The 23,951-nt window shown below is 33.0% G+C and overlaps 1 protein-coding gene across 5 annotated transcripts in view; it reads left to right on the top strand.

Moving 5' to 3' along the window:
• The window catches only part of LOC116773834 (myosin-2 heavy chain), a 69,701-nt gene that overhangs the window by 12,386 nt on the left and 33,364 nt on the right, over window positions 1-23,951 (top strand). For 3 of the 5 annotated variants that reach the window (XR_009753057.1, XM_061523904.1, XM_032666352.2), the window contains exons 2-3: window positions 5,862-5,893; window positions 23,808-23,948. Coding sequence is in view for 4 of the 5 variants with exons in the window: in XM_061523904.1 (XP_061379888.1) it covers window positions 23,850-23,948 (99 nt within the window). In the remaining variant the exon portion in view is untranslated. Of the gene's footprint in view, window positions 1-5,861; window positions 5,894-22,249; window positions 22,438-23,807; window positions 23,949-23,951 lie in introns of those variants that run through there. The other 2 variants (XM_061523902.1, XM_061523903.1) reach the window with 2 other exon arrangements.

Raw genomic sequence — 23,951 nt, 5'->3', positions numbered from 1 at the left:
TAAAATCATAAAATAGCTAAGGCCCACTACTTATAGACTATCGATAGTTAGAAAACTGCAAATGCCAAAAACTAAAAAATATTTATGATCCTAAATGTAATACAATATAATTATTTAAATGATTTAAAATCTGGTTTTGTTAATTTTAATTTGTATTCATAATTTAAGGAAGAGAGATGATGACTATAAAAATACCAACATAATGTCTCACAAGGTGACAAAGCATGCATGCAAGGACATTCACTCGCTGCATGCATAATAATGCAACGTTGCATCGTTGAACACTCTTTATGGAGTTATCGTCTGCACATGAGGCTATGAATATTAAAAACGCTGACTATTACAGTGGGCGAGCTTATTACAAATTAAAAAAGACTGTACAAGCTCCGTCTGGCTTTAAAGTTAATTTTCAAATAGATCTCGGTTTTATTAGGTTTTCTGTTCGAACGCAATGGTTGAGTTAGCAAAGAGGATTGAGCTGCTCTCAAGTTAGATGTTGCTTTCATTGTATTGATTGTAATATTTTTTCAAATCTTTTAATATAACATATTACCATTTCAGATATATCTTTATACTTTATATATAACGATAAAGAATTGAAAGCGTATTGCAAAAGCCAGAGGAATCTTGACATTTAAATGTTATATGAAATTCTGTATCTCGACTCAATTGCTCCTAAATATAGACACGGGAACTGACGTCGGTGACCTTCGCCGGTACATTTATACGGAAGCTGTCAAAATGACAAACGTCAATCAATAGTACTATTTGATTAGATTTTTACATGCACAGTACATAAAGTTAAAATTATGGAAATAGTTGTTATAGGCGTTAATCTGTTTTCATTATTTGTTATGAAAAGACAATATTGACCACCAGTCGCTGTATACATATAACAGCTCAACTACATACATGTGTCAGGTCCAACGCGTCGCAAGCATTGATTCCTCTAAGTATTATTTGTATGGTCCTCTTCGTTACACTAGGTGTGTATGCTATAATTTATACATTTTTCAGAATCATAATTTCTAAACCGTTCCTAGCGAACAAAGCAAGCGTTTATCTTTAATGCATTGATTTTACGCATTGAAATAGGGTACAAAGCTTTGAGCCGATTGAAATATAACAAAGCTTTAATTTTAGTCTTAGGTATGTAAACCCACGTAATATTGGTCTCAAGTTCAGTGTCAACGAGAGAAGTTGCCAAATAACTCCCAATTCATTGTTGAAATTGGTCATATTGTGTTAAAAATAAAAATGCTATTAAGAATGGGCTCTGCCTCTTTAATAATTCTTTATATTATAGTTATATTTGTACTTTAATTAAAATAACTTAAAGAAAACGTTTTTGAGTAATGAATGTCTTTAATCGCAACCGACTAATTACATCCAGTAATAAAATTGGCTATTGTCAGAAAATAAATAAAAATCGTCGAGATCGTCAAAATACAAACTGCCATTTAATAGGAAACTGTTGTCAGTAAACTGCTTTAATTTTCATAAAAAATCTTGCTCATTTATCTGTGGTTTGACACGCGTAAAAAGTAACCTGACGGCTGTCAAACCTCAAACATAGCGTTCACTATTAGAGCAGAGTCGGCGCCATGCACCACACTCTATAGGCATGCTAATATGAACTGCTTTCTCATAATTTAACACTGATTTCACTCCGTCTCAGGTTTTATCCTATCTATTGAATTACAATTCAGAGTATCGGTTGCATCATCTCAATGAACAACTTTTAATTCTCCTTTCATTTTACTTTACTAGGTGAATGTGAAAAACTTCCAGAACAGTTAATATATATAATCTAAATACGACCTAAATATGTGTACAATATACAAACAGAAAATCTTAATGATATTTTATTTAATCTGTTAAAATAATATAAACTCGAGTCAGGTTTGATGATGTCATTTATTGAAAAATGTAATTAATTGTAGAACGAGCAATGTCATTCAATGACGAAGTCGGAAACTAATAATATAAACTTAGGTAATTCAATATATCTGGTATCCACAAGAAGTTTGTTTGTTCCACACTCATTTTTTGGTATAGTTTCCGATCACTGAAAGATGCAGTAAGCATAGTTCAAGTTAGCATCGTCACACTACATACGAAACGTTTTTCTTGTCTGATACAATCAATTCAATAAAATGTGCGATCATTGATGAATGAAAAACTATTCACGGTCCGTATGTAGTGTGACGGTGGTAACTTGTGGTAATCTTACAGAAGGGGCTCAGGTTTGAAACAAAGAAACAAACATTCTATTAGCTAAAGTATAAACTACTTGAATCCTGACTGAAATGTTTATTAGTTATGGTTTCATTTTGTATATTCTTTTGACTCTTATTATATTTGAAGGAAGATCTTGGTATCATCATCGCCAAATCTCATATTCCTATTTGTTTGCTAAATAGTTCCAGTCCAAAGATCTCATAGTTTTTTTTTTATTAATTACAAGTCTTGTGCACCTACACTCCATATACTATATAATAAAAGTCCATACATATTTACATAGTGATTGTATAAATATTAACGTTTCTTTGTTTAAGTATTTTAATAGGTAAATAGTTTGTATGTTATAAATTATTAAAACGGCTATTAAATGTATTGGAATTCGATGAGTATAAAGGCTGACCGGTTAGTGTCGCGTCCTGTCACCGAGATTTATGCAATCACATTATTTCCTTTTACAGCTGGAGCTAAAGGTCAAGGAAGTCATTATACGACTAATAAAATGAGGAAAGTTACTCATCTACATTATCAAGATTCCGTTTGAATAGCTGATTGATTGATCGATCCTCGTGCCAGCGGTGAAGAAACATCAGCTGCTTATTGAGGATTTAATAAGTTAAAAGCTGTGGGAACATATCCTGTTACAATATTATATGATGCATATTTCAATTAAAACGAAACTACGTCCTTATCAATTGTCAATAATCGTTGATATTTAACGTAGCGCTGTGACAGTGAGAGGTTCACAAATCTGGAGTAATCCTTCTTCGAATACTAAAATGTCAGAGTTATTAACATTCGTGGAAGTGAGATTAAATCATGTCCGAAATTAATGATCAGATAACATTAATCGAAAACAGGAAGTGTTAAGAATTACAACCTTTTACAACAATTATAACCATAACACTGAACTTGAAAAAAAAATGTCTTTTGAAAAAATCTTTGAAAAAAATTTATTAATCCGCTAACGATGTACAGCTGAATAATACGAGTTATTAATTATAACTAACGGTACATATTGTGTGTAGAACCGAATAGCACTGTCATTGATCCCAATAGCCGGTACACTTCCATCAATCACACCCGAATCCAAAACAACTAAATGTCATGACAAACAACCATAACTCCTTAATTCGACTTACTTTTATTTGCATCAGTCATACATTTAAATTAATGCGATCTCTTTCGTATACAGTTAATATGTATTGCCAAAGCAATGCACGAACTTACTCGGCTGTTATTATTTTATACCAGATGTCCTTGACTGTAGTTTTAGAGGTCAGATCTCTATCGTGCTCAGAGAGCAGAGCTTTTCGACGATATTTTGAATACTTCGCGTTTCAGATGACTATCGCTCCATAAACTTATTCAAAGCATTGTTTGAAACATATGAATATAAACATAATATTTTACATACAACTATGAGTTCGAGAAATAACCAGCGAGAGTAGGTTGCCAGTCTATACAAATATTCTAATGTATGTCGCAGGCCTATCTCCTCCGCCTGTCACCTATTAATCCGCTAACAGTTCGATAAAGCTTGTATTGTCGTTCGTGTGATACAATTCGTCTCGCCGATTGACCCACTCCGACGCGTGCTCACAGACCTTTACTTTTTATGTGCTTACTATTAATGCTGACGAAGTGTTTATGAAAGTGTACAATACAATTGTTACAATATAAAATCAATTTCGAATGTTGTGAACACAACATGTATAGTATGTGTTAGCATCTAGAATTGTTCTGTATCTGTTATTAATCACCGATACAGTGTAATTGTTCCTAATCGATCGATGATACATAGCTAGAGGTCACAACAAACCCACATCCAGTCATCAGTTGAACCTACGCTCATTATGTTTTTCCTCTGCGAGCCCACTGGCTTACATCGTTGCACAACTTTTTGTCGCATCTCGTAATTGGTCTAACAGAAGCTGGAACGCATCTAGTAGGTTGTGGGACTCGCGGACGTCGCATCGACCCACTTCCTACTTGAGGGTCATCATGAGCGAACACGACTATTATATTCCTCTGGCTCCGTACATAGCTAACAAACATCGCGACGTCTTAACAGCTACTTATAAATAATTTGCAGTTAACGGTTTAAATTGTAAATGTTTGCATTGAAAAATATTCAGGTTAATCTTTATGTATACATATGCGAAATTCTTATATAGATAAGTAAATATTTGACGCATTCGAAGTCTTAGGATTTTATACAAGAATATCGTATATTTCTACAAATCACATTTTTTCATTCCCATTTTCTATTTCACATGTTGAGTAAGAATAACTTATCGTTTTTATATGCAACGTATCGTGAAAATGGAGACCGTAACCTATTTCGTTAAGTATGAAATTTGCATGCATAATATCGGAATGTACTTGAAAATTATGACTTCATTCGTCAACGCTACCGGACTCATTTGTTTGGTGGTTACGAACCACGTCTCATTCCATCAAAGTGACGGGAAAAAATCGACCGCTGTTAGGACGTTCTAACATTTGTCTTATTATATTGCGAATAATACATCACTAACGATGTGTATTAACGATTCTATCAAACGGATGATGTATAATCCAAGCATTCTCTAATTTATAAACTTGGATGTATATTTGTTGTGATTTGTGTTAAGTCTAAACAGATATGTTTTCGTATTGCTCGGTATTGTGTTCGTTCACCGGATAACTGTCTTCTGAATAGCGATAATTCTTTCAGTAAACGGCTTTGTATGCTCTCCGGCTTAAGACGGTTCAAGGTTCGAGGTCGGATGACGTTCGGGAACGTTACAAGATTACTAATAATCCTATTTAGACTAATGGAATAAAGCCGGCGATTCAGTCCGTGTTACGCGACACCACGTGTTAGGGCTTCAGTGACATCTGACTGCTAAATGTTGATCTCGCATACCTCTTATGTTACTATATAAGGTAGTTCAAACAATTTATATTTTACTGTCTAATGTATTGTAGTGCTTAAAAAAATTAATCTTTAAACATTCATACTTATAAAACATATTATAAGACTCGAGTTACACGCTGCTCACTTTGTTAATTTTTAAGTGTTACACTAAAAAAAGCACCGATACAGTTCCCATAAACATTTTTACCGTTGTTCGTTATGCCTTGCTAATTATTTGAGACGCGACTGACCCACTGACGCTTCCCGTCCACACTCGTTATAATATTTATTATAACATTAAGGCAATGTTAATATGCAAATTATTTGCTTAGATCAACGCATTAATTTAACGCCTTACAGTGGATGTGCGAATTAAAAATTTCCGATGTATTCAAAATTATAAGGAATTTTTACACAAATAAAAGATACTTTGACAACGGAAATGTTTGCGTATGTACATACATATAATTATAAAAAGTAAATATTAGCTATTAAATTACTTTAAGCCTCTTAGGATTTCAAACAGTTTTTTTTTTAATTTTATCAAATTCAGAAAAGAGTTAAATTAATTCATATCACAAACGAAACTGAATTGAATTAGGCTTACGATACAATTTAAAAAGAGTTCATTCATTTATTATCTTTTCAGTTATTTTAAATGTGTATATATAATATCTGTTGTTTTGTGTGTAATATAAAGGCATCATTATATTTCCAGGTATGAGCAGCTTTGAAGATTAATGTTCAACGGTATGTATTAAAATCTGTCGTCAACGTACCATTCATCACATCAGCAGGTACCTGCTGGAGCTTTGTTTGTTTAACCAGGTCGTTTTATGACTCTCATTGAACATCGTGTAACTGACAAAACTGACATTCCATCACAGACTAACATTTGTCACGTACGTGACGTCCTCGATTTTGGTACACCTCGTAAATACCATCAAACAGGTATATCGCTGTGGTAGTTTTATAGAATATTGATCGTGAATCATATACGGTTTGCTTATATAATGCATCACTATTATAATATTAAGTTACACAGTTCTTCCCTGAGCTTTATAGTGAAATTCCTATACCTATGGAATGCGTTTGGTTGTATGTACTGAATTGTTTTGTTGATTTTTTTCTGTAAAACATATCACAGTACGCTATGTAGTATTGTTATTAGTGCGTAATAAGATTTCATGTGCTAGCCCAGTTTACATCAGTTACACAATTCCTTATATAATAAGTATCATTGAATTACAAATGTTGCTTCGACGTGTGAGATTGATACGTTGTATTAAAACGTTTTCTTTCTATCTATCTTTGTTATAAAGTACATATAATTTTTAGTTTTGAATTTTTGTATGCACATTCTTAAACAGAGCAACAGCCAATTTCACAAAAGTTCGTTCAATCGATCGCCTCGTTCGGTTTCATACAAATCGCATAACAATGAATGTAAGTGTCATGAAACACAGTCAGTACGACAATAATAAAAATGATACAACTACGTGCTGTTAATTGATATAAATAACATCAAGTCTCGTGGCATACTGTTCAGCTCCACGACCCAAATACCGGGCTAACGGTGCGCTCTCCCGGGGACAGAACTTCACATGACGATTCATTTACCTCTGATACCATTACAACCCATGACTCCAGTCACTCGTGCTCTATCTAGATTTAAATGAAGGTTAATGTTTTATTCCCTTCACTTTAAAAGAAAGCAAAGCCGTAAAATAATAGCATCTTCCAACAATACCATTACCGGTACCCTCGAAAATTATCGAGAGACGAATAATTTTACTAATTATGGTCCACACACTGCACCGTTATTGGAACGGTAACTCGGAACTCAAACTTGAACCTTTACTTCAAATATTACACGTCGTAATTTGATTTAACATGAAGCTACAATTATTTAATATTTTGCTGTAAACGGGTCTAATGGGAGGAGAATTAAAAATAATAATATTCCTATATTTGGTTGTCCGATTATTTCCATACATCAAATAGATTTTCATGAGGGAAAAGAGGAAAAAAGTAGGACGAAAAAATAATGCATTGTACTGATGTACAAATATTTATTTGATAGTAATGTAACATAGTACATGAACGTAGTTAATTGATTCTAAGTATACATACAGACGTAATAAATGGCTACGTATGAACTAGTTGTAATGGAACTTCTGAAATGTAATGCAACAATATATCACAATGACCACTCTAATATATTAAAATGGTACGATTAATGATAAAGAAGTGGAGCTAAGAGCTGGCAACTAACAAATTGTTATATAGTTGGTAGATGAATCTCTCACCGTCTGAACATCTTTATATTTTAATGGCCGCTAACAGTATACGGAAACGGCCAACATTAATAAAGATGATATCTGAAGGTGTGACGCTAGTTACAGCTCCCATTTAGATGGAGCTTAGGCTCTGGGTAGTGTCGAGATAAGTCTAAGAGCTATTTACTAGTTCACAAGGTCGGCCATTACTAGGATATGTCACTCCACCTCCAGACCATGAGATTTGTACGTCCTGACTGCGAAGTCTGCTTCTACTTGGAATGTAATAAAACAATACTATTGTTTTGAAAATTAAGTTTTCTTTGCACATGAATTACCTTCAATAGAAAGCGAGACTTTCTATTTTAAAAACTTAAACACTCTCAAGTAATACGAAAGTAAACGATCATTTTAATAGCATAAAAAGTCATTTATAGTTTGTTCTTTTAGTGAGTGTGAATATTAAATTTCACAAAAAACTTGTTATATTATGACTTGCACCAGCTCCTAAAGGTAGAAACGGCAAAACGACCTTGCGAATCGCTCTGAAACGTATCGGGCATTGCTTTGTAGTGTAAATAAAACATGAAATACGGCATTCGTGTACCGGGAATCGTATACGGTTTTCGTTGAAGATATTTTTAAACTACCTACGAAAGTGGTAGATGGATACCTTCTCCTATTTTAATGCTCATATTCGGCTATAAATATAAAGTTATACGACTTTAGTTACTGTATCGCGTAATATTTATTGTGTAATATAGTCCACAGTCCGAGTCGTTTAACAAAAGACGTCCATAAAATGTTACGTCTTCATCAACGTTTATAGCCGTCAAGTATGCCAGTAACTGTACTCTTAAATATACCGATTTGAACGGTCCCAGTAACCCTTCATGAGATATCTGTATTGAGCTGAATCGGCCATCCGACTTGTAGACGTGACATTTCTAATTGTATTAAGCTAACTGTACAGTAGGTATGTAATAATATACAGTCTATTCAAATTGGACCTCAGATAACAGGGTTTTTACTTGTGCTCCTGTTACTTTGTTTTCTTTACACCATTATGTTTCGAAAAGACATTAGACAATTCAATTACGCGTTGTAAATTGATTTTCTACCTCGTTCTATTTTCTGTTCAATCTATTGTGGCGTGTCAAAAAAATATATAAAATATCTTTACATATGTACGCTTACTGGTGAAGGCATATTATTTAATTCCTTATATATAATGGAACAAAAAACAGTTGAAAATAAACTCGCATACTTAATGAATGTTTAGGTATAATCTAATAAAATACATTTTCATACAAATACGGTTCAGGTCCGCCGTAAACAATGTTCTGAGTTCTCATGTTATATTCAAGCGTGTCACACTTGACCTATTTTCTGTGTGAATCAAAACGCTAGACTACATATGTTTCGGTCTTATTCTTTATAAATTTTCCGTCGATGCCAACCAGCTAGGATGCTGTTTGTTTGAGATGAATCAATGTTATATGAATGCTTATTCTCCCGTATTTTCTTCTATATTCTTTCGTGGACAGTTTTCGTTTACAATTTATATTTTTTTCTTATTGAAAGTGTAATATTAGTTGTTATTATGAAACACAGGTTCTTAACATCCAGTTTCGGTTTACGGACAAAAAAAATTACTATTTTTTGTCCAAGTTGTAATATCCTTGTATTTTTTTTTAATATTTCCATAATTCAAGAGTTAGGAAGAGACAGGATATTAAATTTTTTCCGAGATCAATCTGAGTAGTGTATTATAAAGAAACAAATGCATTTTCACAATATTTTCGGTGCCGGAACCGAAATGTATAATAAAATGGATATATTTCGCTGAAGGCGATGATCAATGTCATTAAGCCTATTTGCATAAACCATCCACCGGTTAGACATACAATATCCGTAAACAGAATGAAGTCCGATTATTTTAACTGCAGCCAGATCAATGACCTTGAAAGTTTATTTCGTCGTCTAAATCTGTATCCACCGTATGGCTTACTTCACCGATACATCTTCAAGCAAACATCTGGCGGCTGTTAGGGTTGCCAGCTTGTATCATTTGTTACGGTGAGGCAATGTCTAGCGTGTTTACTTGAATTCATTACTTACTGAAAATAAAAAAAACAACATTAATTACTATCTAAAAACTATATACAAAATTTTGTGTATAGTTAGATGCCACAACAAACACCATAAAAGGAAATAGTAAAATTACTTTAAAATTATTTTTTTTCCATAAAATTAAGAGGTATGAGTCTCAAACTATAAGATTTTTATTTTATTTTAGTAAAGCTTCGTGTTGCTTATATTAAATTTCCATAAAAACTGCCTTCAACATAAATCTGGTTTCTCTTTATACGATTTAGCATCAAACTATAAATTACTAAAACTGTATTTTAAAAATAATAATAAAATCCACAAAATTATCTAATCGCGTTATTAAATTCTATTAATGTCTTCTAAAAAATATTCTTATTGTCTCAATGTAGTTTAAAATATAACACAATAAAACACAATGCTGAATCCACAAGCACAGATTGATGAGCAGATTTATATTAGGATACAGGAAATCAGAATCTATATATAACAGATTTGGGATCGTTTTTCTATATATTAAAATCCATTCAGTTATCAACGTTGTGTCGAAATCAAGTAGAGTCGTTAAAATTTTAGATGCCCATAAAGTGGTAAATGCGTTACTGACTTAAGATCTGAACGATGTTTTGAACGATAAAGTAAATTACTTAGTGGATTTTTACCAAAAAAATATGTTAACTGATCTTACATTTAGGTATGAAAATATCTACATATAGGTATATACAATTATTATTACACTTTCTAATAAAATAATGAATAAATATCTTTCCAATTACTCTATCCAAATTATATGTTAATACATTCCACAAACATTTTAATTAATTTGTACCTCATTTAATTTAGTAACATTTTTCAAAGAAAATTTTATTACCTACACCGTTTTATTCTAGTGATTACTTAATAGGTAATTAAGCCTTTTTTTGAAAGCGTTAATGTACTATATCTATATTTCGAGCCTAATCGCAGTAGCTAGTGACGGTTTTCTCCCGTGACTACAAAACAACTGCTCCCGTATTCAAATCCCTATGTAAATTATTATTGTTCCTTTAAAATGTAAATAACTATAATGTAAACAACATTCAGGTTCATTCATCATTTGAATTAAATATACAAACGGAAATGTAAACAGATGCGTTTGGCTTTACTCTTTGTTTACATCGAATTATATATTTGAATAGCAGAGCGGGTCAATGACCCCCATCTGACTAGGTATGTCATTTAATACGTGTATATGATCTTCATTATGTTGTTGGGAACTAATTCTCGCTATGGTATATAAGTAAATGTTTATTTTTAATTTTTCAAATTTTATTTTAATAATTCTGAATAAAAAAATTAAAAACACTTCGCTTACTCGTAAAAATATTAAAACAAATTCAATGATCTATTGCCAAAACATTGAATCACTTCTAACAGTTAAAGTTTTTCACAATGTCCCTTGTTAGTTTATAAATATAAGACACTGTCTTATTCTCATTTTAGCAATACAATAAATATTTTCTGATATTTTCTCGGGTCACACACATTCGGAATGATTTGGTTAATACTTTCATTTAAAACAGCAAAATACAGTTCGTGTGTTCTGGGTGTATCCATAGTAATATGCGAGAAATTTGAAATGATCATCATCGTTAAGTAATTAAAGTTATCTTCTAATAACAAGACTAAATCACTGACACATGCTCTCATCTTCCCGTTACCGCGGTTAGTAGAATGGCCGAAACGAGGCATTAAATTTCAGAACGTAATCCAAATATACGATCTTTAAATCTGGAAACATACTTTTATGTGAATGGTATAAGAATTTAATTGGTTACGTAACCCAGGGAACCCTAAATGAATCTCGTCCTCAGTGCAGCTCTGTTACGGAGTCTGCGCTGATCACCGACCATGACGCCTGTCAATGGCCGGCGACCTCTTAGTTTTAGACTTTCGCTGTCTAACGACCAATCACAGCCTGTAACTTTAGTAAATATTTTGCTTACTTCCAAAGAAATCAATCGAGAACTTATTCTGATAAAGTTCATTGAATCAGAAAATAATTATTTAGAAATTGTCACGATTTCAATTAAAAACACTACCACTTCATTAGTGAAAGAATATCAGCTTGCCCACTACTTCATATACCTTGCTATTATGATTTAATTGTTAAAAAAAAATGATTGTCCCATGGTTAATGTATTGCCATGTTATGAAAAGTGAATATTGTAATGCATTGGAAGTGGTGCATTAAAGAGACAATTCACGGAACGGTACAATGTTGTGGTACACAAATATTTCAAAATAAATTTCTCATGTTATACTACATATTGTAATTATAAATCAGGACGTTTTTAGCGAACATTGTTCCAATTAAGGCACAGCCCACACAGACGATAAATTCCAGCTTTCTAAACTGATACTTTGCATAGGCCTCTAATTCCCTCGGCTCGCACGTGGCTATCGAGGTCGGACAGGGTTGACATCACCTGGAAACAATATATTCTTATAAATCGATCCATAGCAGGGGCGTGTGATATTTGTGTTCCAAATGTGATAAGTCTGAAACCTTACAAAATACTTACTAATACATAACATACATATATTTTGCGAGTCTAAGTTCAATAGCTATTTTATTCCGTTATGTTATCGTAACAAACTCATATGTATCAGGCTCGCTACATATAAAATACATAATTTTAAGAAGCAATCCATAAAATAATTAAAATGAATCGCATGTGTCACCCTACACCGGGAGCGTAACTTTGAACGGCCGACACGATTACGACGAGCGATGTGCGATGAATATGTTAAAAATGTATACACTGTGAAGAATAACGTGTAAGCAACATTATGCAAATAATACATCTTCAATAAAAAAAAGTGAAATTTTTAGTTAACCTCAATCGTTATTTCACTTGTAGGCTAGCAGGAGTTGTGAGCGTCTATTTATGTTTGGACGCTGGTAAAACGCGATAAAGAGTAGCTGTATAGAACACCCTAATATCCTGATTAAGATCATTAAATCAATATTTCACTATTTTTATTACGTACAATATGAAGTGGAACACTCAACAGATATGAAGCTAAAAATAATTTAGTTTATATATTTCGTTGAATATTGTATATACATTTAGCCAATGGCTTTCTTTATATTAAGGTTTATATAAAATAAAGTTATGAAGTATACGATATAAAAGTTTGTTTAAGTGCTCTGTACACATCTTTATCCGTTTACTGACTGATATTTTTTTAATATATATCAACACTAAAACCATTTTCCTAAACCTTACAATTGTTTCATTCAATTATTAACATCTTTTAGAGTCGACCTTTGCCTTCCACTACTAGCCTTTAGGTGTGGCGGCATTGCTTTAAAATGGCTTCTGTGTAGTATGTAATACAGATCAATCAAAGCGGTATCGAGTTCTTTATTGAAGCCAATCAATATTATATCTATTAGAGTAATTGTTGTTTATGGCCGGTGTTATTTGGTAAGAGCGATAGATAGCTACCTGTTTGAAGTAACCATAATTTTATTTAATAGCAGCTTAAACTACCGCTATTAGATTGGTTTATGATTTGGTAGTACAGTGTAAAATATATGGAATGTGGTAGCGCAGAGGGAGATCTATTAAATCTTTAAATAAATATGTTTATGGTTTAAGAGCCACTATGTTGGAGATAAATCAAATTTCAATTAGGATAACTGGGTCGATTTGATGCGGTCAGATGTCAATTGTGACAAACAGTTGACTGAGAAGTAGACCGTTGAAGAATATTACACTGTCGAAGCAACAAACTGTATAAAAGCTCGGGTCACTCGGTTACCTTATTGTTAGTATTTTATTACAGATGGAAATTGCTATATTGGTTAACTCATCGTCATAAATTGACCTGTTTTACACCGAAAAAACATTCGAGCAAATAGATACTTTATTACAGGTGTATTAAATATTAAAAATGTTTGCCTAATGCACAAAAAGGCGATGAGATTGATAAGCTATCAGGCGTCCATCGTCGTTGTGATAGCGACGCTCTGAGCTAATAAAAACGTTATTCAGGTTTATCTGTTTGCCCTCAACTGATATAATCATCTCACCTGACTAGCTCCACGTATGTACTGCTACACTCTTACCCAAACATAAGAAAATGTAATAAAATTATCAGCCACAAGGAATAAATCATTGTTACAATATAGTTCGAATAGTCGATAGAACATTTTATGTTTGAGAATAATTTATATATAAACATTTGAACCCGTTCGGTAATAAACGTTCTGATAGAAACAAATGACACTTTGCGTATAATGTTAAAGTTAGCAAAACACGAACTCGGGGGAATCTGAAAAGGATATATGTTGTAGGAATATATGAGGAAGATCTTGACGAAAATAGACAGCCACATGTCACCGGTGAATGTCCGGTTACATAACACGGGCATGTCGTGTGTCATCGCTGACATTGGAGTCGATCGATGCAATTATATCATTGGTTTTATTACCGAGGAAAACACACCAATCATTATATATAGTTGAGGCGTAATTCCATGTCTTCCAAGGAATTGGGGATATTCATGATTCCGTTACCCAAGTTTGTTGAAATTTGTTTCATAATTTTATAAGGAAGGAAAGAAATATACATTTAAAACCTTAATGTGTCCCAAGCCATTGACAATGGTTGTCCGAGTAACGAGCTCACAATAATAGCGAGAATGATTTAAAAAAACGTTCAATAAATAACAACTGTTCGTAAGCATAAAAATATAAGCAAATAACATCTTAGGAAACAACCGTTACTTGAATTCCAAGTCTAATACGAGCGAAACTCGTTAGAGGCGTGCAAAATTTTGTAATGATTCACTCAAAAAGTGAAATATACTAAAAACGTGACAAAGTATTTGTTAACAAGTACCTTATTGATATTTAATGTCGGATACACTCCGACGAACTGTACCCATCATAAAAAATAGTAATGAAATTGAATCTTTAATGTTTATTTAGCATTTCCTATGCAGATAAGTTCTAAGCATGCACACATTATCTCGATTACCCTATTCGCAATACTTTATATTATATAGGTATATTTATTTCCTCCATTGTTTTACGATTTCAATCTCGTTAAATTTTAATGTCGTAACTTCTAAAATACAAGATTTGACTGCAAGCTAAACATATTTCAACTGTCCATTAACGTCAAGCACATCCTTTATAACATTTCTTATCTATGGCAGCCTTTTAGCAGCCGAATTCTTGCAGCCTTTATGACTTGTATTGCGAATATATAGGTACGATAATAGAATAATATGAAAGTTGAACCGTTGTAGTTTTTGCTAGTTGTAGTTTTCACCCACTCTGCCAAAAAACTTGATCTTAACGAAGCTGTAAGACGGTAAATTGGATAGGTTATGACAAAGTTTTAACAGTAAATATTGTCTTATATTGTATTGAAAGTGCACACAAAGGTTAAGGTCATGGCATTTCGCTTTTTATTCATATTGACATAAAAGCAATAGCTGTATGTTTTATAAATTATTATGATTATAGTGTTCCGATATCTGGTTGGAATGTAGATACGCTAATGATATTTGCGACACCAGTTTTAAAACATTGCAATATGGACACACCGCATCTAACAGCGAACACTATTCCACCGACACAACATCTAAAAGGCTGTGGTTGTTACAAAAAAATTGCCTAATATTCACGTTTGTACGTGTATATTTATATGTGTACCCTTTCAGTTTTATTATTGTGGAAACGTAAGAGTAGGTCAAGAATTAGACATACCAGTTTGTACAATATGTTTCTCTGTTTAATCATAAGTATTAAGTGCACAATCTAGTAACTTATTTAGGCTAATCTTTTAATCTTCTATATCATTATAATACCTGGTTACATTATTTTATCTCGTTACAAACAGACAGTACTGTGATTTTATCCTATCAATCAACGGCTATTTATTTTAATTGAATTCGTACATGTGTTTGTTTGTGTCAGCGCATATTAAACTTAATCTATCAATAGTTTACAGTTATAATCTGTATGCTTCTAAGAGTTTACATCGTTAAACTACATGCAAAGCGTTTTTCATCTAATACGTTCTACGTACATACTGTAATGTGCGAAGTTTCATGAATGAAAAATTGAAACTCTTCGCACGTGTAGTGTGACAATACAAAGTTTTGGTAAGCATACCGTCCTATAAACTAACAAAATGTATGAACTTCTTTAAATTATAGCGTCACACCATATTTTTTCTCATCTCCTTCCTCATAAAGATATGATCTTAATTTTTTTTTTGTCAAATCTACTGCTAACAAGTTTAAATATTAAATATTTGTGAGATTATTGTTTAAATAGTAACATATTAAACAGTACCAAAATGAAGCAAAAAGTAAGTAAATCGATGAATTACTTAATTCAGTCCTTAAAATACAAATAAAAGCAAATTAAAAAGAAATTGGTCCCGTGATGTTGACGTCAGCAACAGAAAACGAAAGAAATAATTTAAAAGAATATTCACTGGAAGCCCACTTCTGGGGGCCTCTTGATTGTTTGAAAGTAAAAAAAACCTTAAAATAGCCCCGAGTAAATGTCGGACATTTTGATTTGATCTGTTACGTTAATGGCGGAACTGCCATAGAGAATGTTAATTTTTGTTGCGAACGCCGGTCGTTGCTCTCAGGGGCCATATTTGACCATAGACCATGGTGCAGTGTTGTTAGTTAACAGAGCATGACCATAAAAGGTACGTCTGTGTGTTAGTGTTTAGAGCCGATCTATGGTTTGAGTAGGTATTTAATCCGTGACCAGATAAGTTAATATTGTTAAATATTAAAACCTCAATCTTTAAACAGCAAAATTGCATTATGTATATACCTTATGGCAAAAAAAAAAAGTAAAACAAAATACATCGTTCACATAATTCTTTATTGATAAATTGTCACCCAAACAAAATTAATGTACCCAATAAATTTTAAACCCCGAACAAATTTTAACAGATATAATACATGTCTGCATGCATAATGAAATAAAATAAATAAAGACATCGAGTGACGTAAGGACAGCGATTGAAGCTATCATCGACATGTGAAACCCTGCTCTACATATATTACACAATTTCCTTCAATTTACCGACGCTATGAAATATTCAACAATGGCACTGGTTTTTAACTATCAGTATTCAGGGCGCGTACCGAGGTGTTGTAAGAGCAGAGCAAAACGCCTGAACTGTCATACAATGACTTCACTTACTTATAAATCCACTAAATCAAGTTTTTTGCCGAATGCTTCGATAGTTCAGGTTCTTAGTAGCTCTATGGCTAATACCCAATTGAAAAGGGTCGCATCTCGACGAAATCATTGACACAATACAATACAGCTCAGAAGTCATAATTATAGTACTTAAAAATGAATAAACCTATTGAACAGCAATTGTCTCGGAAACAGATAATGTCTCGCTCATAAATAACTAAATTCTATAGTCATTTTCTTTAGTCTCCGTCTGATAGTTTATGCTACCGAGATGATTGTAGATCTAATATTAAACTCGCTTCAATCATGCACGAGCGGCAAATATAACGAATCGAGTTCGGTCAAATTAATAGTGGCGGAATGTTTAAAGGATTTGCAACGATTCATGCTTGATAATGTTTGAAATAAATGTAAATAATAATGTCAGCTACATAATATAACAGATGCGCGTGTGTTTTGTTTTGTTTTGAACGTTTCGTATGTTGCATCGTAATAGGTATTTTTTGTATGACCATGATCACGTTCAAGAATGTACGTGATTTTATCGAAAATACCATCTTTAAGTGTCTGAAATATGAATCAAACGGTTCAAATACTCTGTGTTGGGACACTTTGCTCATCGACCAGACGTCTTTCTCAGAAAACACTCACCGAGATAACTTATACAAGCATCACCTACATGTGTACCCCATCTATAACAGATGCGGGATCTTGAACTGTTTCGACACTTCAGTGAATATATAATTACATTTCCCGCAACTCTTTTGGCTTTAAATCGTCACCGGAACAAACGTGACCGCACCACCATGAAAATTAATACTTAGAGAACAATAACCATGATAACCTCAAACCATACACGATAAACACATAAGATACATATCGCTCGTCTAAAATTTCACCACTACGGACAGCACGATCACACTTTCTAGAAACTTCGACATATTCGAGACACGATAAAAAAATAACTAGCGTCTAACGTGACATAGACTTCATTATGTAATATTCTATATAATAGGTATTAAGATACAAGTCCAAAGGATAGTCTAAAAGTTACAGAAATTCAAATATGTACTTACTGATATAGAGTAAACGTATTACGTGTGAATCAAGTGTCAGCTTTAAGCGCCATTTACGTGTAAATTGCTTGTAAATGGGTAAATAAACAGCGGTATTATAAATTAATTCGACTCATGAATATTAAATTATCATTAAATATGAATTACAATTATTTCATTATTTTCTATTAAACATAGTCTGCTAAGTTATGAAGTGTGTTACAAAGAGCCCGCGAGAGGTTAATTGCTGGGGTATCTACAAATATATCAAAAAGTAAAAGCTAATAATTGCAATAATGCGTTATCGGTTATACTGTGGACAGGGCGTGGTCGATGACCAGAACCAAAATTATCATATACAAGCCTAAAAAAGTTGTGTCCAAGCCACATTATTAAACAATTAATAATATATGTAGACACCAACAAATAACACTTCACATGTCGAAGTTCAATTTAACATTCAAATTGAATTTTATCTGTAATTTTTAGCTTAAGAAAGTAACTTAAAAATTGATCCTCAGAGAGCAATCCATCAAACAGGACGGGTGTTTATAAAAACTGGCCACGAACTCCGTCCCCGTCCTTAGGAGCGGCCGGGATGCGGCCTCCACTAAAAACCAAGGTCGTTCGTGTACCGCTTTACAAACTCATTCTTCTTTTTTGCCTTTCTTCAATGCGGCTACTTGAACGTCTTAACTCTCGCATGCCTTATCATAAACAACGGTCTTATTCCATTAGGTTTGGATTTGTTTTTGCTTGTTCCGTTTAGTGGAATTTCAAAGGTCATTGAGGCCATATGTTATGTTCCTTTTTGCGAACTTTTTTTCGGAACGAAATGATAGGTTACGTTACTCCAGTTCAATCTTTAAAATCTCGCTGCTTTTCTTATTTAAAATTGCTGCTGATTTTCTCTCAATTTGAGTAATTGCTTTGTTCGATTCGTTTGTTTGACGTTTTCTATCAATTTATCGTTTTCTACGAGCTAGTGACTTGAAAGGATTTATAGATTGTTAGATTACAATTTTACGTTACAATTTATAAAAAACAAACACTATTGTCTCCACTTACAACACGTTTAAAATTACCCAGCCATTGTGTTTTTTTTTTTATTAAGAACTTTAAGTACTGCGATACAACTTTGTCAATAATAAACTATTTACCTAAGTTCATTTTATACATTTTCTGTGGCTAAATCAGGCAGACGAAACTGTGTTAGTACTCACCTACAATATATGCTTTCATCCATCCATTCAACATTATTAAATAAGTAATGAATTTTATTACAACATTCTTGATTTATCCATAACGCTATAAAAGTGCACATTATTACATAAAATACCGTTTTAAAATCCGACTTAATATATGATGGTAGCGTTTCGTCATAGTAACGCCAGACATGTGCTCTCCTTGTAAGGAATCAAAACGAACCTAACTCGTTTGGAGCTGGAATCAAAGCTATTTGGAGGGTTACCCCATTTGGTAATTTGCCATCTGGTCTGTGTAAATTTTTTTCGACTATTATACGAATCTTTTCGACCATGCCCCGAGATTTGCTGGTGTTATACATATTATACTTATTTTGGCTCATTTAATTTTAGTTTTGAATGTATTTTATTTTATTATTTTTTCATGTTTTGTTTGTCCGCTTTTTTTGTATTGATATGTGTGTATGTAAGAGTCACCAGCGACTCACTCGTATGGCCTCACCGGCTATTATATTAATTGGTGTCCAAAAATCGAAAGTCAATGTTTATTTGAATTTCAATGATCGTTTCTGTGGCGAAGGGCCATCGGGCTCCAAGAAAGTGGAAACAGCGAAAGTGGTTTATCGGGATCGAAAGTTTACCGCGACTGTGCCGTGTCAGTTTTGGTAATATTCGGTCAATCGATAACTGTCTATGTTTGAAGTTTGACAAAATGTCTTCTTTCCAGTCCGGTGTTAAATGCTGCTTGCGATCTTATTTTTGGAACATTAAAACTGTAAACATTCATTAGCAGCTATCATAACAGGACTTTGAAATTAACATTAACAAAATTTTATGTATATTTCCTACAATAAAAATAATGTGATTTTACGTTTAAATAACTGTCGTAAAATAAGAGCGTGTTGAAGTCACTGTTCTGCAATTTATTTAATATAAAAAAAATTATATACATTAATCCTTTAAAAAAAACCTTATTAAAATGTTAGGTTTTTTGTTGAAACATAAAACCGACAAGTATCAACGAGACATATCATTTAAATGAAACTTGTTGAATTTAATTGAAGACAAAAAAATAACTAAATCCACAGAAAATGACAAACAGAATTCGATACGAAGGTCGTTTCCTTTTATGTAAAAAACAGGATCAAAGTGACCTTGTGTAATATCTCCTTTTACTTAACCATTTTAATACATGAGCGGTGTATTTCGTCCATACAAAGAGCCTCGGTTACCGCCGTGGTATGCCTTGCGCGTGCGCATCCCGTTACGCTAGCGTTTTTGCGCTGAATACAGCTATGTGTAGGGTTACCAAAATATGTTTGCCTTCTTGTTACTTAATATTGTACCGACAGATATCATTTTAGTAAGATGTATACAGTGAAAATATTTTTTTGTGTAACCTGAACTCATTAAGTGCCAGACGTTATGTAATATTATAATATTTTAAAAGAATTATGTGAAATTGTTTGTTCTAATAATCACTATATTAGCTTATTTATTTGTAAATTGTTTTACATATATACACATATCAATAGTTTTGCTTTAGATGTTCAACCCTGATGCGTCACCGTAGCGGTCAACTACTGTGATTGTTATCATCATGTTAAATGCAAGAGATAACGTCATGTGTGTGTATCATTAGCATGCATATATGATGTACATGCACGCTTTGCACTAGTTGCTTCATACAGTTTCGATATCTGACGAATGACCGAACCAAGCGATCCATACATTTATATTAATTTTTAAATTGACCTAAATTTATGTAAGGAAATAGTATTACTATTTTTATTTAACCTCCCTCCCCCTCGTTCAAGTCCAAATTTCAAACGTCGGTCTCGATCAGACCAACTACTGTTTTTAGTGACGCCGTCAAAGCCAATAGGGCTAACAGCATTGGACACGTCGAAAAAAAAAACAAAAAAGATATTTATTATTTTCACTCTCAAAAATAGCATAATTTACGATATTCTTATAGTATTCATGTTAAAGGAACGATGAAACGATGTGTAAAAAAAATGTATTTAAGTCTAAACAGTAATAAAAAATAATGTGATTTTTATTATTATTTCATTCTAAGACGAGTGTGGTTCTTAATCTAGACCTGTATAATTCGCTCACTAGTAACTGTTTCTAGTTGTTTAGGATTAAACAACGCACTGAATCATATCAAAATGAGGTCACATTAATTTCACCTCAGACATTGCGCCCTTAGACAATGAGAGGCGGTATGTAACATTTTAAACTCTATACAGATAGCAATAAAGCCGTTATGGTTGAACGGGAGGTATCTGTCATGCCTCGTTCCAGTATAGAAAGTGTCTCATACTAGAGTGACTCTGTATTCAATAACATGGAAAACAGAAGATATTTACATTCTTCATTTAATTATCAGTTACGTTATATAAAAAAAAAAAAAACAGTATACCAAAATATTACATTTTATTCTGCAATTTACTTATGTTTTAATCATTATTTTCATAAGAATGTAATCGTAGTCTATGGATTTGCAAAGTGAAAACCACTGACAATTGTTTTTGCTATTTCAATATTAATAGTAAAGTAAGGCCGTGATGCTGTAAGCATTGCAGTCACCCTGATCGTGTGCGGACTGTTGTTCCCGATCTCAATAAGTCGCGGGGCTCGATAACAACACAGGATACCATTCATTGTAATACTACACTTCGTATCAGAATACCATTTCATACTACGTACAAAGACCTATCTAGATCCTATTGAACTGGAAACAGCGACTAGAACATTCACACTAGCTTGTAAAACACACGTAATATTATTGTCTATGAAAAAGTTTTTTTCTGTGCTAAAACCTTCTTAGGTTACTAGACTCAGCTCTATTGCAATTGATACTGCAATTTAAATACGTAAAACTTCCGGTTGTTACAGTTCCAAACAACGATCTAGGATTACAAGAAGTGACGGGCAATTTTTGCATAATTTGTGATAAAATAAGGACATATTGTTTTTTTATTATATTTCTTATGGTGCGTGTAGGCTAGAAACTAGAATAATACAAACAAAAAAATATATTTTTGGGATGAATATTGTTAGATTATTTTCTGAATTTAATTTTCTCTAAAAAAAATACTTGTGTCAATTGTACACAGAGCCGTTTTATTATTAAAAAAAAAAAATAACCATAATAATAACAACAAAACAAATCCCGGTATCGATCCGCCGATCGACGTCTCACTGCGATCAGTTGTGTTCCGAACATCGACCGTGACGGACGTACGGCTATTGAGAAATAGTTGTAAAGTGCGTGTTAATTAACAATAAAATTTACTGTTGATTGTATTATACAGATATTGTGTTACATCACGTGTTTTTATATGGACGTTTCATGTGATTCAGTGGTTTTTTTATATTTTCGAAACATTACATCTTATAAAAGGTACTTGATATATTATACTTAAGGACAATATACATTTGTCGTACTCAACCTTCACAATCACTACATTTCTTTAACGCTTATAATTACTCACTGCGAGCTGAATGTCACTTAAATTATTTACCACAACAAATTCTTGTACAATTACACTAAACTCGTATGAGTTCTGTTTCATTATTATTTTTTGCTATAAACATCATCTTAGTTATAAACTGTATACGTCTTGATATAATCCGACGACTGACGCTATCTTAAGTATAGATAAGAAACAGATAAGAGATCTATCGAGATTTTATCATTCAATAAGTCGTATATTATTGCACAATGTTAGCATCCGTAACGCATACTATCTGTTGCATCTAGAAACATCTCAAAACTAGTATTTAAATCTATCTTTAACGAAAGATCAAAAACTAAGAACATGTTCACGAAGTAAAACTGTTAAGATATACCTGATGATAGGTATTTCTTATTACGAAATCGTTGTGACGTCACAATCCATTTCATTTAAAAGCCATTTTAAGCTATTTGCTAATATAAGTTAATACCCTAATAGTACTTAGGGATCGATGCTCCTTAAAGACTTGTATAATAGCGATGCCTGCAAACGGCTGTGAAGTAATAGGTTACGTGTAATGTGTTTAATATCGCATATCGGCCGCAACGACTTCCTCTAACATCTCAGTCTGCGAATCTCAAGCTCAGCTTTTGAATAATTTATAACCGCCTCAATTACACAGACTGTTTACAGTTATTTATTTTTGTCGTAAATTTTCTCAGTAATAGCGAATTCCTGAGGTTAATTAAAACGCCGACACCAAATAAAGAGCATCATTGTTCTTATATTTGCCCTTGTAATGGTGCTGGTATGCTAGGTGTAGGGTACCTGAGATTTTCCAAGAAACTGTTTAAGGTTACTTACAACTGACATCCGTTAAATAAGTACTACTTTGTTTGTGTAACTCATTATTATAATTGTAATTAAATTAATGAGCTCGTAACTACAGGCACCAAATAACTCGTACTTAATTGATTGATGTGCTACAAGCTTTAAATACTTCTCTGTATAAGTCGCGAAAAGTTTAAAAATACAAAAAATTAAATTCAAAAGACTGGCAGTTACAAACGTGTGATATTACAAATATTTAATTTTCTGCCTGTGTTAGTCACACACAGCACGTGGCAGAGAATATATAATAGTTTATATAATTTAGAAGTTTAAGAACCTGCCTTAATTGTGTTAACTCTAGTCTTGTGGTCTAACATTCATTACAGTAAACATTCAGATATACTATATATAGTTAGTCTGTTGCCACCACAAGCAGGATCCTACGAGTGCATGTCTTTGTCTGAAAGCTGTGTTTGCTCTTCAGGTCCATAATGTCGAGGCTGGTCCAGTGAAGAGTGATGCGACCATGCCGTCGGATAGCACGTGGTCCCCGCCCGCCTCTAGCGAGCGCCGGCTCAGCAACTCATCAGATGGAAGCGGCAGCGGCAGTGGTTACTCTAAGGCGGTG

This window comes from Danaus plexippus, chromosome 20, assembly GCF_018135715.1.
Source record: "Danaus plexippus chromosome 20, MEX_DaPlex, whole genome shotgun sequence".
NCBI classification, from domain to species: domain Eukaryota; kingdom Metazoa; phylum Arthropoda; class Insecta; order Lepidoptera; family Nymphalidae; genus Danaus; species Danaus plexippus.
This window is presented reverse-complemented; position numbering and strand designations above follow the sequence as displayed.